This window comes from Mobula hypostoma, chromosome 8, assembly GCF_963921235.1.
Source record: "Mobula hypostoma chromosome 8, sMobHyp1.1, whole genome shotgun sequence".
Classification (NCBI taxonomy): Eukaryota; Metazoa; Chordata; class Chondrichthyes; order Myliobatiformes; family Myliobatidae; genus Mobula; species Mobula hypostoma.
Genome location: NC_086104.1, coordinates 80,535,816 through 80,550,866, shown reverse-complemented (window position 1 = coordinate 80,550,866; position 15,051 = coordinate 80,535,816). Strand labels below are relative to the sequence as shown.

General features: G+C 44.7%; 1 protein-coding gene across 4 annotated transcripts in view; it reads right to left on the bottom strand.

Moving 5' to 3' along the window:
- Positions 1–15,051, bottom strand: part of hao1 (hydroxyacid oxidase (glycolate oxidase) 1) — a 65,745-nt gene that overhangs the window by 21,135 nt on the left and 29,559 nt on the right. For 3 of the 4 annotated variants that reach the window (XM_063056194.1, XM_063056193.1, XM_063056192.1), the window contains exons 4-5: positions 8,949–9,121; positions 7,908–7,999 (exon numbers count right to left, since the gene is read on the bottom strand). In XM_063056194.1, coding sequence (XP_062912264.1) covers positions 7,908–7,999; positions 8,949–9,121 — 265 coding nt within the window. Of the gene's footprint in view, positions 1–824; positions 5,599–7,907; positions 8,000–8,948; positions 9,122–15,051 lie in introns of those variants that run through there. The other variant, XM_063056195.1, reaches the window with a different exon arrangement.

The window sequence follows — 15,051 nt, the reverse complement described above, 5'->3', positions numbered from 1 at the left end:
GACAGATAAGTCCCCGGGGCCTGATGGAATATTCCCAAGGCTGCTCCACGAGGCGAGAGAAGAGATTGCTGAGCCTCTGGCTAGGATCTTTATGTCCTCATTGTCCACGGGAATGGTACTGGAGGATTGGAGGGAGGCGAACGTTGTCCCCTTGTTCAAAAAAGGTAGTAGGGATAGTCCGGGTAATTATAGACCAGTGAGCCTTACATCTGTGGTGGGAAAGCTGTTGGAAAAGATTCTTAGATGTAGGATCTATAGGCATTTAGAAAATCATGGTCTGATCAGGGACAGTCAGCATGGCTTTGTGAAGGGCAGATCGTGTCTAACAAGCCTGATAGAGTTCTTTGAGGAGGTGACCAGGCATATAGATGAGGGTAGTGCAGTGGATGTGATATATATGGATTTTAGTAAGGCATTTGACAAGGTTCCACATGGTAGGCTTATTCAGAAAGGCAGAAGGCATGGGATCCAGGGAAGTTTGGCCAGGTGGATTCAGAATTGGCTTGCCTGCAGAAGGCAGAGGGTGGTGGTGGAGGGAGTACATTCAGATTGGAGGATTGTGACTAGTGGTGTCCCACAAGGATCTGTTCTGGGACCTCTACTTTTCGTGATTTTTTTTTATTAACGAACTGGATGTGGGGGTAGAAGGGTGTGTTGGCAAGTTTGAAGACGACACAAAGGTTGGTGGTGTTGTAGATAGTGTAGAGGATTGTCAAAGATTTCAGAGAGACATTGATAGGATGCAGAAGTGGGCTGAGAAGTGGCAGATGGAGTTCAACCCGGAGAAGTGTGAGGTGGTACACTTTGGAAGGACAAACTCCAAGGCAGAGTACAAAGTAAATGGCAGGATACTTGGTAGTATGAAGGAGCAGAGGGATCTGGGGGTACATGTCCACAGATCCCTGAAAGTTGCCTCACAGGTGGATAGGGTAGTTAAGAAAGCTTATGGGGGTGTTAGCTTTCATAAGTCGAGGGATAGAGTTTAAGAGTCGCGATATAATGATGCAGCTCTATAAAACTCTGGTTAGGCCACACTTGGAGTACTGTGTCCAGTTCTGGTCGCCTCACTATAGGAAGGATGTGGAAGCATTGGAAATGGTACAGAGGAGATTTACCAGGATGCTGCCTGGTTTAGAAAGTATGCATTATGATCAGAGATTAAGGGAGATAGGGCTTTACTCTTTGGAGAGAAGGAGGATGAGAGGAGACATGATAGAGGTGTACAAGATAATAAGAGGAATAGATAGAGTGGATAGCCAGCGCCTCTTCCCCAGGGTACCACTGCTCAATACAAGAGGACATGGCTTTAAGGTAAGGGGTGGGAAGTTCAAGGGGGATATTAGAGGAAGGTTTTTTTCTCAGAGAGTGGTTGGTGCGTGGATTGCACTGCCTGAGCCAGTGGTGGAGGCAGATACACTAGTGAAGTTTAAGAGACTACTAGACAGGTATATGGAGGAATTTAAGGTGAGGGCTTATATAGGAGGCAAGGTTTGAGGGTTGGCACATTGTGGGCCAAAGGGCCTGTACTGTGCTGTACTATTCTATGTTCTATGTTCTATGTTCTATGTATCATTGAACTAAAAGGGCCAGAAAGAGGTCAAGCAACCTGTCGTGCCTGGGCCAGATCTTTGATTGTTCTGTCCAATTAATTTCACTCACCTACTTCTCATAGCTAAAAAATTTCTCTTTCATTTTAAGTTCAGTACTTGTTTAATCCTCTCCTGAATCTTCCAATACACCTGCTTTCACCTTCCCTTCGTGCAGTGCTGTCCAGATCACAACTTTCTCAATCAGAAATCTTTCTTTGTTTTGACCAGCTCTACGAAAGCTTTTTAATCTTAATTGTTCTAAGGAAACAGTATTATTCCTCATTTTGTTCCACATAGCTTCCTAAGACTATAATCCATGGAAGCATTCTGATGTCAAAACATGTGATTAAAGGGATAAGGTAAGGGACAACGTGGGAGTTGAGGCAGAAAGTGTGGGAATACTGAAGATATTGTGTTGGAGCGTCAGTGGAATGCAGACGCGCAGAGAATTTTTCCCAGGCCTGGGGAATCAAGAACTAGGAGACCTAGGTTTAGAAAATGAGGAGATAGATTTAATATGAATCTGAAGGGCAACTTTTTCACTCAGAAGTTGGTCCATAAATAGAAGGAGCTTCCAGAAGTGGTAAATTCTATGTCTTCTACAGACCGAGCCAAGAGAGCCTTCGTTGAGAGCCTTTTGTTGACTGGGCAAGCTCTGACCTGGGCTGCTGCTAACTGGGACAAATAAAACACTATTTCCAATAAATATGAGGAATTTGACACTGAGATATACAGAGTTCTTCAACATCCAGGAAGTGGAATGGAGGCAACAGTTTAGATAGTTCGCGTGTGTCAAGAATTATACCGATGCTGGATTACCAAGTGGAATTCAGGACCTTTGCAGCAAAGTGCAACTGTAAAGTGAAAGTGCTTTTGACACATTACTATCACGGCTTCTTGGAGTGCATGAAAGATGAGCTGTCTACCTGGGGGTTGCCCACCAACCTTGAAAGCCTCATCATTCTGACCCTCCATATTGAGAGCATCTTATGAAACGATTCCCTAGATCATCAGCCAGATCCCCAGTTCCATTCAGAGGCTTTTTCCCAGGACTGAAATGGTTGCCACAAGAGGACACAGGTTTAAGGTGCTGGGTAGTAGGTACAGGGGAGATGTCAGGGGTAAGTTTTTTAACGCAGAGAGTGGTGAGTGCGTGGAATGGGCTGCTGGCAACGGTGGTGGAGGCAGACACGATAGGGTCTTTTAAGAGACTTTTGGATAGGTACATGGAGCTTAGAAAAATAGAGGGCTATGGGTAAGCCTAGTAATTTCTAAGGTAGGACATGTTCAGCCCAACTTTGTGGGCTGAAGGGCCTGTATTGTGCTGTAGGTTTTCTATGTTTCTCTATTCCCAGAACCATCTCAGGTTGCAGGCCCCTCATCATCAGTTCCTTCAGAACCCATGCAGTTAAGTAGAGCTCCTGTAATCCCCCATGAGTGGGAGCATCGGTGGAGAAACAACTTGTGCGTTTACTGTGGACCAACCAATCAACCACACAACAAATGCCCACTATGTCTGGGAAATGACACCACCAGGTAGGGACATGGGGCCTTCTATCTGGCAAGCTCCCGCCAGCCTCTCATTCAGTACCATAGACCGACTTACTGGCTCTGTTCTCCTCCACGCCACGACAGTTCAATGCACACAGGAGGCTCTTGTGGATTCCAGCGCAGCAGGCAACTTTCTGGATCTGACTCTCTGTGTGTAGCTTGGACTTCCCCCTGAGCCCATCTCTCACCCCTTCTGCATCATGGCCATTGATGGATGTCCTTTGTCGGACATCCCTTGGGGACTGGGATGAGCCGCTTGCCCATGCCCGTGCACATGAGCATCAGCGAGCCCTTCAAGTCCGTCTTGTTCCTTCTTATCGACTCACCAAACACTCCTCTCATCTTGGGTTACCTCTGGCTCTCCACTCACAACCCCCAGTTCACCTGGTTACTCGGTTCACTCCTGAGTTAGAGACCCACTTACTGGACCACTGCCTGCAGCCTCAATCGATGTCACCCAGTAAATCCGTGGAGACTGAGGGAAACCGCGACTTCACCGAACTCCCACAGAAACACCATGACTCAGCCACTGCCCTCAGTAAAATGGAAGCCAGCACCTTGCTACCTCACGGGCTACATGATCGATCTCCACCCGGGCACCATCCCTCTCTGAGGTCAGCTGTTCTCCCTGTCCCGTCCTGTGGCCCCAAGCCGTGTATGACCACATTGCCGAAGCACTACAGGATGACTTCATTCAACCATCCCAGTGCAAGATTCTTCTTTGTCAAAAAGAAATATGGGGTCTCTGTCTCTGTATTGACTACTGTGATCTCAACAAAATCACTATTCTTTCTCTCTTTGATGGATAGGGTATTTGAAATACTCCGTGGGACCCAGATCTTCACTGAACTGGATCTACAGAGCGTGTACAATCTAATCCATGTCCGCCAGGGGGATGAGTGAAAGATGATGTTCAGAACACATACTGGTCACTATGAATACTTGATGATGCTTTTTGGACCTTCCAACAGTCCAGCCATTTTCCTAGCCTTCATTAACAAGATCCTTCAAGACATGTTTCACAGGTATGTGTTTGTCTATGTCGATGGCATCCTCATCTTCTCCACGGACTCCCAAGACCACATCTGTCACGACCATTCAGTCCTTCAGCAGCTCCTCAAAAATACGTCTGTACTGCAGTTTAGAGAAATGCCAGTTCTACACCCCAGTCATCTCCTTCCTTCGGTTACGTTCATTCATCCCAAGGCATAACCATGGATCCAGTGAAAGTGTGCATTGTCATTGATGGCTCCAGCTGCACTCCCTCTAATAGCTGCTTCACTTCTTGGGCTTCTCCGACTTCTACCGCTGTCCCGTCAGAAGCTACAGCCAAATTTCCACTCTTCTCACCGCCCTTACCAGATCACGCACCTCACACATAACCTGGTCTGCTGCTGTGGACCATGCTCTCGAGGAGCTCAAGAGATGCTTCACCACCATTCTCTGCCATCCAAACCACTCCATTCCTTTTGTGGTAGAGGTGGATGCATCTGACATGGGCACTGGGTCCATCCTCTTCCAGTGAGGACTGGGTGGGAAGACACATCCTTGTGCCTTCTTCTCTCACAAATTCAACTCTACACAGTGCTGTTATGGAGTAGGAGACAGGGAGCTACTCTCCAATAAATTACTTGTCTACTTGCAGGAATGGACACACTGGCTGTTGGGAAACACTGAGCCCTTCCTGATCTGGACTGACCACAGGAACCTCATATACATTTTACAGACCCACCAACTCAACCCATATCAAGCTTGCTAGGACCTCTTCTTCAAGCAATTCAACTTTACCATCCCCTACCAACCCAGCTCCACTAAGACAGATGCCCTGTCAGGACAGTTTGACCTAGCAACAATATAAACTCTCAGCCCCATCATTCCGTCCTGCCTTATCTTCGCCCTGATCGTCTGGGATCTTGAAACCAGAATCTGCTAGGCCCGACTGCATGGCCCTGCTCTGGCTGACACAGCTGACAAACTGCATGTACAAACGTATGTGCCGGCGGTTGTGCTGTCTGAGGCACTCCAGTGGGGCCGGTCCTCACCCCTCTCTGGCTCGTCAGGTACACGGCGGTCTTGGGATTTTCTGCGACGCCAATTCTAGAGGCCCACCACGTTCAGTTTGTCGCTGCCTGCCCTCAATGTGCCCAAACCAATTCCTCCAACCAGCAGCTCTTTGGCTTCCTGCAGCCCCTGCTGGTCCCTCGGTAACCATGGTCCTACATTGCCATTAATTTCATCATGGGTTTACAACCTTCCGATGGGGCCATGGTGATCATGACAGTGGTAGACTGAATCTCCGAGGTGGCCCACTTTCGTGCCCTCCACTGAGATGGATCTCCAACAAGTAGTTTTCCCTCAGAACGTTGTGTTGGACTGGGTCCCGCAATTCATCTCCTGCTTCTGGAGAGCCTTCTACTTCCTCCTCTGTACCTCAGTGAGCTTCTCCTCTGGCCATTGTCTGCAAACCAACAATTAGTCAGAAAGAGTCAATCAGCTTTGCCACCTCTAACCCTTCCACATGGAAGAAGTATCTGCTCTGTGCCTGTCCCACAATCTACACACCTCCTCTGCCATGGGTCTGTCACCTTTTGAAGTGCTTCATGGCTACCAACACCCATTGTTCCCTGTGGAGGAGCCAACAGTGGAAATCCTGACTGAAATGTTAGAGAAGGGCATGGAGGGTCACGCTAGTTGCCAACCGTGCCTATTGCTGCCAGATGCCCAACCAACCTACGTCGGCCTGGGGACAGTGTCTGGCTGCCCACCTAGGATCTGTCCACGGGCACCGACCCCTGCCCCAGCTCATTGGTCCCTTTAAGATTAGCCATAGCATCAACCCAATCACTTACCGTCTCCAGCTGCTATCATTGCTCAGGATCACACCCATCGTGTTGCATCTTCTAAGTTTCCTGCCTCAAAGCCCATTGTCCATGGAATATTCAACCCAGCCAGCCTGCATGTCTGGACCTAGGGCAGTGAAATGCGGTCCAGTGTACACAGTTGGCCGATTGATGGATTCACTCACTGTAGATTGGAGCGTGCATTATCTGATCAACCAGAAAGGGTACGGCCCAGAGGAATGGTCTTTGGTGCCATCCAGTTTCACCTTGGATCCATTGCTCACCGACGCATTCCACCGGACACATTCGGAACATCCTGGGCTGTCAGGTGCCAGCCGCAGGGGTGGGGGAGAGTCCTGCCAGGCCTGCACAGGCAGGCACTTCCCAGTTTCCACCCAGCTAACAGGAGTCGCCTGCCACATGTCTCCAGCTTGTCATCTGAAGCCTATTTAAACCCAGCCAGTTGCTCCTAACTTTCAGTTATCCCATTGCCTGCTGTGTTTAGCATGCGTTCTCTCCTGTTTAGTGGCCCCCTCGAAGCTTGTTATTTTGCAGTTTATTAGTAAAGTATAATTTACTGCTAAATCACCACTGCTGCTGTGCTCTTGGGTCAAGCCTTCCCTACATTTCCTGACCACCAACTGGGCTGAAGGGCCTGTTTCAAACCTGAATGACTCTGTGACTCCAAATCAGAAACTAATTTCATACCTGTCTGATTACTTATTAGAAATAATGATTACAGGAGGAATGGAGACAGGCTAATCCCTATTAACATCAACGGATCTGGGGTTGAAAGGGTAAATAACTTTAAGTTCCTCGGCATACACATCACCAAGGATCTCATGTGGTCTGCATATACCAGCTATGTGGTGAAAAAAGCACAACAGCGCCTCTTCCACCTCAGACATTTGAAGAAGTTTGGCATGAGTCCCCAAATCCTAAGGATTTTCTACTGGGGCACAATTGAGAGCATCCTGACTGGCTGCATCACGCCTGGTATGGGAACTGTACTTCCCTCAATCGCAGGACTCTGCAGAGAGTGGTGCGGACCCCCCAGCGCATCTGTAGATGTGAACTTCCCACTACTCAGGACATTTACAAAGACAGGTGCATAAAAAGGGCTCAAAGGATCATTGGGGACCCAAGTCACCCCAACCACGAACTATTCCAGCTGCTACTATCCGGGAAACAGTACTGTAGCATAAAAGCCAGGACCAACAGGCTCCGGGACAGCTTCTTCCACCAGCTCTTCAGACTGATTAATTCACGCTGATACAATTGTAAGAAATAAAGTCAATTCAATTCCATACAAAACTACTATATTTTCTCTAGTACAATACCCATTCTTCAGGAAAAGAGCCGGCCTGGATTATTTATTTATTTTAAAGATACTGTGTGAAACAGACACTTTTGGCCCTATGAGCTGCACCACCCAGAAGCCCACCGATTTAACTCTAGCCTAATCACAGGACAATTTATGATGACTAATTAACCTATTAACAGATATGTCTATGTACTGTGGGAGGACACTGGAGCACCCAGAGCAAACTTATATGGTTCACACAGAGAAAGTAAAAACTCCTTACAGATGGTGTCAAAATTGATCTCTGAACTTCAGAACACCCTGATTTGTAATAGCATTTTGCTAACTGCTATGCTACTGTGGCACCCAAGATATGCAACGGTATTGAGGGATAATATTTAGCAGAGGGCTGGAGCATTTCAACAATTGTCTTGAGATGCATTATAGTTCTCAGCCCTGTGCACCTAATAAACCATTTTTCCCTCCCAAAGCATTACTATGTCCATTATATTCATGCTAATATCACCAGTACATCTTAATATTATGCTACAGTGAAACCAAAAAGCCATTCATTGCATCTGATATCATACATAGTAGATTGGTAGCAAATGGGAGTTAGCTTACAGTTGCTGGTACACAATCCAGTTGCCTTGCTCCATGATTTGATACAAGTATTCCAACAATTCCATGCTTAACCGCTTCTCTGGCATCATCGGCTAAAATTACAAAGCCCTGGCAGTTAGTAACAGGATCTAAAATAGTTTCTAGTCAAAATAAAATAACAGCATCTGTACAAACATTCAGGAATGACTAAATAAACTGTGAAAGTGCAAGTTTCCCCAAACTTGTCAGGTCCAGCAAGTCAGACTTCTGTCTTTACACTTTCACGGTCCTTGGCTTTTGTTATCCTTCTTCTCCACGTTGTGGGTAAGGTCCCGCCTGTGGTATAGTTTTGCATCCAGCGTGTCAGTCGGGTTACTTCGTATTATTCCGTGCCATTTATCTCAATTAAGAAACCCTTTCCACCAGATGTTTTTGTATAGATTTAAGTTATTAATATGATTATAGTAATAATCACTGTTTAATTTAACTGTTTCACCAGGTTATACCAACATGATTGATTGCTGAATTTGTTAAAGAATAATAAAATGCCGTAGGAAAACGAAGTACATCTGTCTCCTCTTGTATCATCTATATCATACTTCGATTTCTAAAGTAGCTTTCTCTTCAAATATAAATTATTCTTTCTACTCCATTTATCACAAAACTCAGGGAAAAAAAGCTACAGACAAAATATTTCTCTTCTGTTGAATGTTACTCACCTACAAAGGATATATTGTATTACGGATAAAGCTTCCATTAAACAGCATCTGGTTAGCTACGAAGGACCATGTTCACTCTTGTGCAATCATCGCGCAGGCTTATGATTATTTATTGATGACAATTAAGCACCATGAAAGTGAAATATGGCTTGCAGAATATCGTAAATCACTCAACTGTCACTTCACATCTTCGCACTTTTAAGGCTTCATTAGAAAATCATGCACCAAAAATCATGGGAAGGAAGAGTGTGTTTATTACACAGCAGGAGGAAGAGCTAAGTGCTTAACTCTAACATAGTGCCTTGCACCTGTGGTTAGGAATACCTTTGGTCAAGTTGCTTACCTCTCAAGATGCCCTTGAGAACAATAGGTAGTTTGGTCAGTTGACTCAGCCAGTCAATATCCTGCCATTTTATAGTGGGGTCAATTGCATTGGCTGTGTAAACAGCCAGTCCACTGTCCTCTCCGTAGTCCTTTTTGGAAAATGCCAAATCAAGGCTCTCGAAGTTTGCCATCCTGAAAACAAACAGATCATAATAAGAAACTTGGTCTCATCTATTGACAGGCATGCAAATAAACTGATAGGAAGGCCTCAGCTCAGGGCATATTTGGTTCAAGGACTCTGCCTTATCATGCTGTTGTTCACGTTACTCTATTTTGTGAATCTCAGTTCCCTACTGGTTTTCTCTGACGCTAGGCATCATTCTAAAATTTGTAGGAATTTTAAAACTAGTTTAATTTGAATCCTAAATTCATACGCTTCTAGGCTGAGGTGCATATACAGATAAGGATATTCCTGCCATTTCTCAGATAGTTTCAATGCTATGCCAGAAGACTTGCCTTGCATCAGATTTGTCCTGAGTTCAGCCACCAATCCGCTTTCCAATGAAGAAAATAAACAATATTACAACCATCCTCCATGGATTGACCTACACCATATTTGAATATTAACTTAGCAAAGTTTTAAGTATGAATGTCACTTCTTCTGGTATTTCTTAAACAAGATGGAAATCTGCAATTAATGCAATTACACTGGAAATAAGGCAACATCTGACAGAGTCAAAGTCGAGTTTATTATCATTTGCCCAAGTGAAACGAAAAACTTACTTGAAACAGCATCACAGTCATGTAGTATCATATAAGCAGCATTCACAAAAAAGAAACACAAAAACTAAACATGAATTATACACTTTTTTACAAGAAAACAATTAGAACAAAATAAAATCCATTTTAGTGTAAACTGATCAAAAATTACTCAGGGTAACACACAGAAAAGGTTGGAGAAACTCAGCAGGTCAAGAGGCACCTCTGGAAAAGAGTAAACTGTTTCAGGCCAAGACTCTTCATCAGGGCTGGGAAAGAAAAGATGAGAAGAAGGTGCAGGGAGGGGAGGAAGAAGTACAAGGTGATAAGTAATAGGTGAAACCCGGAGAGGGGGAGAGGGTGAAGTAAAGAGCTGGGAGATTGATTGGTGAAAGAGATAAAGGGCTGGAGAAGGGGGAATCTGGTAAGAAAGGACAGAAGGCCATGGAAGAAAGGGAAGGAGGAGGAGCATCACAGGGAAGTGATGCACAGGTAAAGAGATAAGGTGAGAGAGGGAAATGGGAATGGGGAATGTCGAAGGTGGGGGACATTTACGGAAGTTGGAGAAACTGATGTTCATGCCATCAGGTTGGAGGCTATACAGATGGATTATAAAGTGTTGCTCCTCCAACCTGAGTGTGGCCTCATCGCGGCAGTAGAGGAGGCCATGGACAGACATGATGGAATGGGAACGGGAAGTAGAATTAAAATAGGTGGCCACTAGGAGATCCCACCTTTTTCTGTCAGATGGCATGTAGGCTCTCGGCAAAATGGACTCCCAATCTACAAATGAGGCCACACCTGGAGTACTGCATACAGTAGGTGTCCCCAAAGTCTCACAGGTGATGTGTCACCTCACCTGGAAGGACTGTTTGGGGCCCTGAATGGTAGTGAGGGAGGAGGTGTAGGGGCAGGTTCACTTGCAAGGAAAAGCGCCAGGAGGGAGATCTGTGGGGAGGGACGAATGGACAACGGAGTCACGTAGGAAGCAATCCGCACAGAAAGCAGTTCAGAGTGTTGTTGAACTGAAAGTCACTTTGGTTTTACTGTGGACAGAAGCAGAGTTCTGACGATTGGTATTGTCCTGAAACATTTACTTCTTTCCTCTCTCTAACCCGCTCCATTCTCGGTCAGATGCTCTGCAGCGCTCAGTATTTCAATCATTTCTTCTTCCTATTACAAATGAAATCTGCAATCTTAGTTGCTCCACACAATGGGAATGGGAATTTGAACTAACTGAACTTCTTTGCAAAAGGTAGTTAGAAGTTGATAGTTTAAATTGCCTACTTCTCTGTCATAATAATTTTACAATTCTATTCAAATGATTCAAATCTTCTATAGTATTATGTGAAAGCACACATGCTCTGTGGAACAACAGAAGGGAGCAACAAAAGAAGGGATTTCAAGCTGACCACCCATAATAATTCTACTTCGCATTCTCATTCCAACTTGTTGGTCCATGGACTCCCTACGATGAGGCCACTCTCAGGTTGGAGAAGCAACAACTCATATTCTGTCTGGGAAGCCTCCCGCCTGTTGGCATGAACATTGACTTCTCTAACCATCTGGTAATTTCTTCCCCCTCCCCCTTTCTTCTTCTTCAATTCCACATTCTGGCTCCACTCGCACCTCCCTCTTGTGCCCCTCCTGCTTTCCTTTCTCCCATGATCCACTCTCCACTCCTATTAGATTCCGTCTTCTTCAGCCATTTCTTTTCCACCTATCACCTTCTTACTTCATCACCACCCCCCACACTTTCCACCTCACCTAACTTCAGCTATCACCTGCCAACTTGTTCTCCTTCCCCTTTCAAAACACCCCCTCCAACCCCCAATTTTCTTATTGTGGCTCCTTCCCCATTTGCTTCTAGTCTTGATGAAGGGCCTTGGCCTAAAACTTCGACTGTATATTCCTCTCCATAGATGCTGTTTGATGCTGAATTCATCCAGCATCAAACAGCATCTGTGTATGGGGTGTATGGGGTGCCAGGGAGGGGTAGCACCTCTGTTGGGGGAACATGTCGCGTCCTTTGCAAGGCGGTTAGTCCACCTTTGGTCCACACCTGGCACTCAGCTTTCACCTGTGGCTCCCCGTAGCTGTTTGCATGTGACCGCGGCCACACCCCGGGCAATGGCTTCGACAAGCTGGCTAAACCAGGTGAGGGTAGCCGATGGGTCTCAAACCCTTGGGGAGATAGGGAGTTGTCTATCCCAGCATGGGAAGGCAGACTCCGGCGGATTGAGCGGACGAGACCAGTGGAAGGTCCAATGGTCAAGAAGGTGGTCTCTGCAAGCGTCGTGGAACGTGTAGAGCAGGACAAGACACAGAAGACATCCTGGTCATCCACTGCAATTAGTCCCATCTCCAGCCGTCTAGACTCTGTCTTGCCACTGGATCCAGATGGGAATTGGGAAGAGAGAGCGAGGCTGACACTGCACAACTCTCCCTCACTTAAATCCAAATCACGCGCTAGAGTCGACACCATCATAATGGTGTCAAGGTCCTCATCGACGTCGATGATGGACGAACATACATCCAGCATCCAGTTGCTCTGGAGTTCCAGCATCTGCAGAACCTCTTGTATTTAACATTTGCTTTCATTTAACAATGTTGTGAATGTAAACCGTAAATTGAACATGAAAATAGGTAGTTTGCCTACTTGATGCAGCAATACCACTACCTAGAACAGGGGTCCAACTTGGGTTCCATGGACGCCTCAGCTAAGGTAGGGATCCATGATATAAAAAAGGTTGGGAACCCCTGATCTGGAAGAAACAAAGCTATCAAGCTCGCTTCTATCAAGGAAATATGAGGAATGTGCTCTATTGTCACAGTTTGTACGGTTTGTTCTTTCTTCCGTACAGAAAGCTTTCTTTAAGATTTTAGAAAGAAGACTTCACTTCCGTCCTATCTTGCTTGCATTAATTAAAATACATTTGAATAAAACAAGCTACTTTTATGTGAGAAACAATGAATCGGAATTGAACACACTTAGTGTAGTTGTTAAAGGGAAAACATTTCGGAAACAACGGTGTATTTTTACCAGGAGCAAGTAGAGCAGAAACCTACATTTCACTCATTTCTGATCACATTTCAGGAAGAAAGCAAAAAAAACACAAAATATTGGGACAACTCAGCAAATCAGACAGCATCTGTGGAGAGGGAAACAGTCAATATTTTGGGTCTATGATTTTCACTCAGGAGGAACCTGGATTTCCACAGAACCTCACCATTCCATCAAAACCCCACAAGATGCTTTGTGGCCAAGTAATTCCTTTTTGACAAATAATAACTGGTCTTAAATAGACAAATTACTTCAAAATGTGAGTGTCACAATTTTTTTAAATTTATACTTCAATATTGTTTATTGTCATTTGTCAACACACAAGTGTAAAGAAGAACAAAATGATTGTTACTCTGGATTCAATGCAACGTAAACACACAATATGCATAAAGAACACAATACAAACAATAAATAAATATATGTAAAATTAGTTTATATACAAATTCTGATTTTACGTACATAAAGTAACTCTAGCTACAGGAGTATCAGAGCATAAGGTGATAGAGCAGTGGTGGTGAGGAGTGTGGTGGAATGGTTTAATGGGTGAAGATGTTGCTTAGCCTGATCGCTTGGGGGAAGTAACTGCTTTGAAGTCTGGTGTTCCTTGCATGGATGCTATGTAGCCTCTTCCCTGATAGCAGTGGGGCAAACTGGCCATGAGTAGGCTGGATGTGATATTTATTTTGCAATGTGTTCACTGAGGTCATGCACAATCAACCTTTGATACAAACAGAGATGTCCTGCACTATTTAAACCAGATCTGCCTTCCTAGCAGGAATCTTTGTTAAGTACTTGGTACCAGCTCTGCTGCACTTCAAACTAGCGAGAAGTCCTTGTTTGTCCATCTTCCCTGAAACTCAAAGTGAGTATGATTCTATAGACCCTCAACAACTCTTTTACATTCCAGGCACCTGAAAGATGAGTTGTTAACCCAAAGCCAACTTTTCTCTCTGGGGCAGATTTTTATGTGCAGCTGCCTGCTGTATTTGTCCACATTACAACAGTGACATCCAAAGCACTCTTTTGGCTGTGGTCTGTAATGGGATGTTCAGAGATTATTGGAAATTTGACTTATCATAGCCATGTAAAGCATGACAAGGCCTTTGGGTTATAACACCCCATCTCAGATTCCACTCACACATAGTTTTCCTTGCAGAACCAAAATTATTACTTGGATATGAATGCAAGATATCCCAGTCAGCATATAAATGTGGCACAGATAAGAACTGTTCTGGTACAAGAATATCTTAGAGATAGTTTAAAATTTATGTTATTTTCCTCTCAGGTAAATGAATATTCATACTATGGCAGTATTTCAGAATAAATATTGATCCTAATGACCTGGATCAATATTTACCATTCAATCAACGTTACCAAAATAATTTTCTGGTCCTAATCCCATGCCATCTTGTGGGCCATGTAGAACTGTGTGCCATATTCTCCACTCTATAACAGTGCCTCCAGTTAAGCTGCAAAGTGCTTTAGAATGCCTAGATTTTGTAAAATTCACCACACTGGTGGAAGGCTCCCTTATCAGTCAGTTATTCAAGACAATAAGGCAAAGAACATCTAAAGGGAGCGTTACCTGCGGTTACCATTTTGTTGTGGAAAGCCCTCAGGAGCAACTAATAAGTATTGCTGATTTTCCTCTAGTCAATGTTTCTGTTTAGAATAGGTGAGAGGGAGTGTGTGAAGTAGGGTTGCCTTGGAGCTCTGTGATGCATGGTAAATGCAAGGGGGATCAAGAGTCAAAGTTTCTCTTTTGGGTGGGAGGCAGAATTAGGAAATCAAGATAATAGTTGGAGGAGGGGAGACAAGTTGAATATTTGCATTGAAAGGGGGAACGGGGGTTGAGGAATGAACAGTAAGTAACAAACCTAACTGACATGAATCCCAGGCCAGTAATGATCGAGGATGACCAGCTTTACCCAGTGTGCCCTTGATTTCACTCACAGAACAATGTGGTCCAAATTCCTTTGCAATGTCCCAAGATGGGACTTGTACAGGGAAGGTTGTCATGTGCATCCCTTATGTAGAAGTTTCATTATAGGCTGCAAGGACCTCTAGGGGCATGAAATCCTAGTCAAGTTTCCTGAATGCTGCTTAACCACCAAAAAATTTATGCTCCCAGTTTCAGTTTGGGGGGAAAACAATTTTCAGTCAAAAAATAACAAGATTGTGGGACTGAACTTCTATGCATCTGAGAGGTCTTTGAGAAACAACAAACACAGAACAGATTCATAAGCATAACCACACTGGGTTAAAAGTTTCCCTCCGTGTGTTATTCATTGTAAACCTG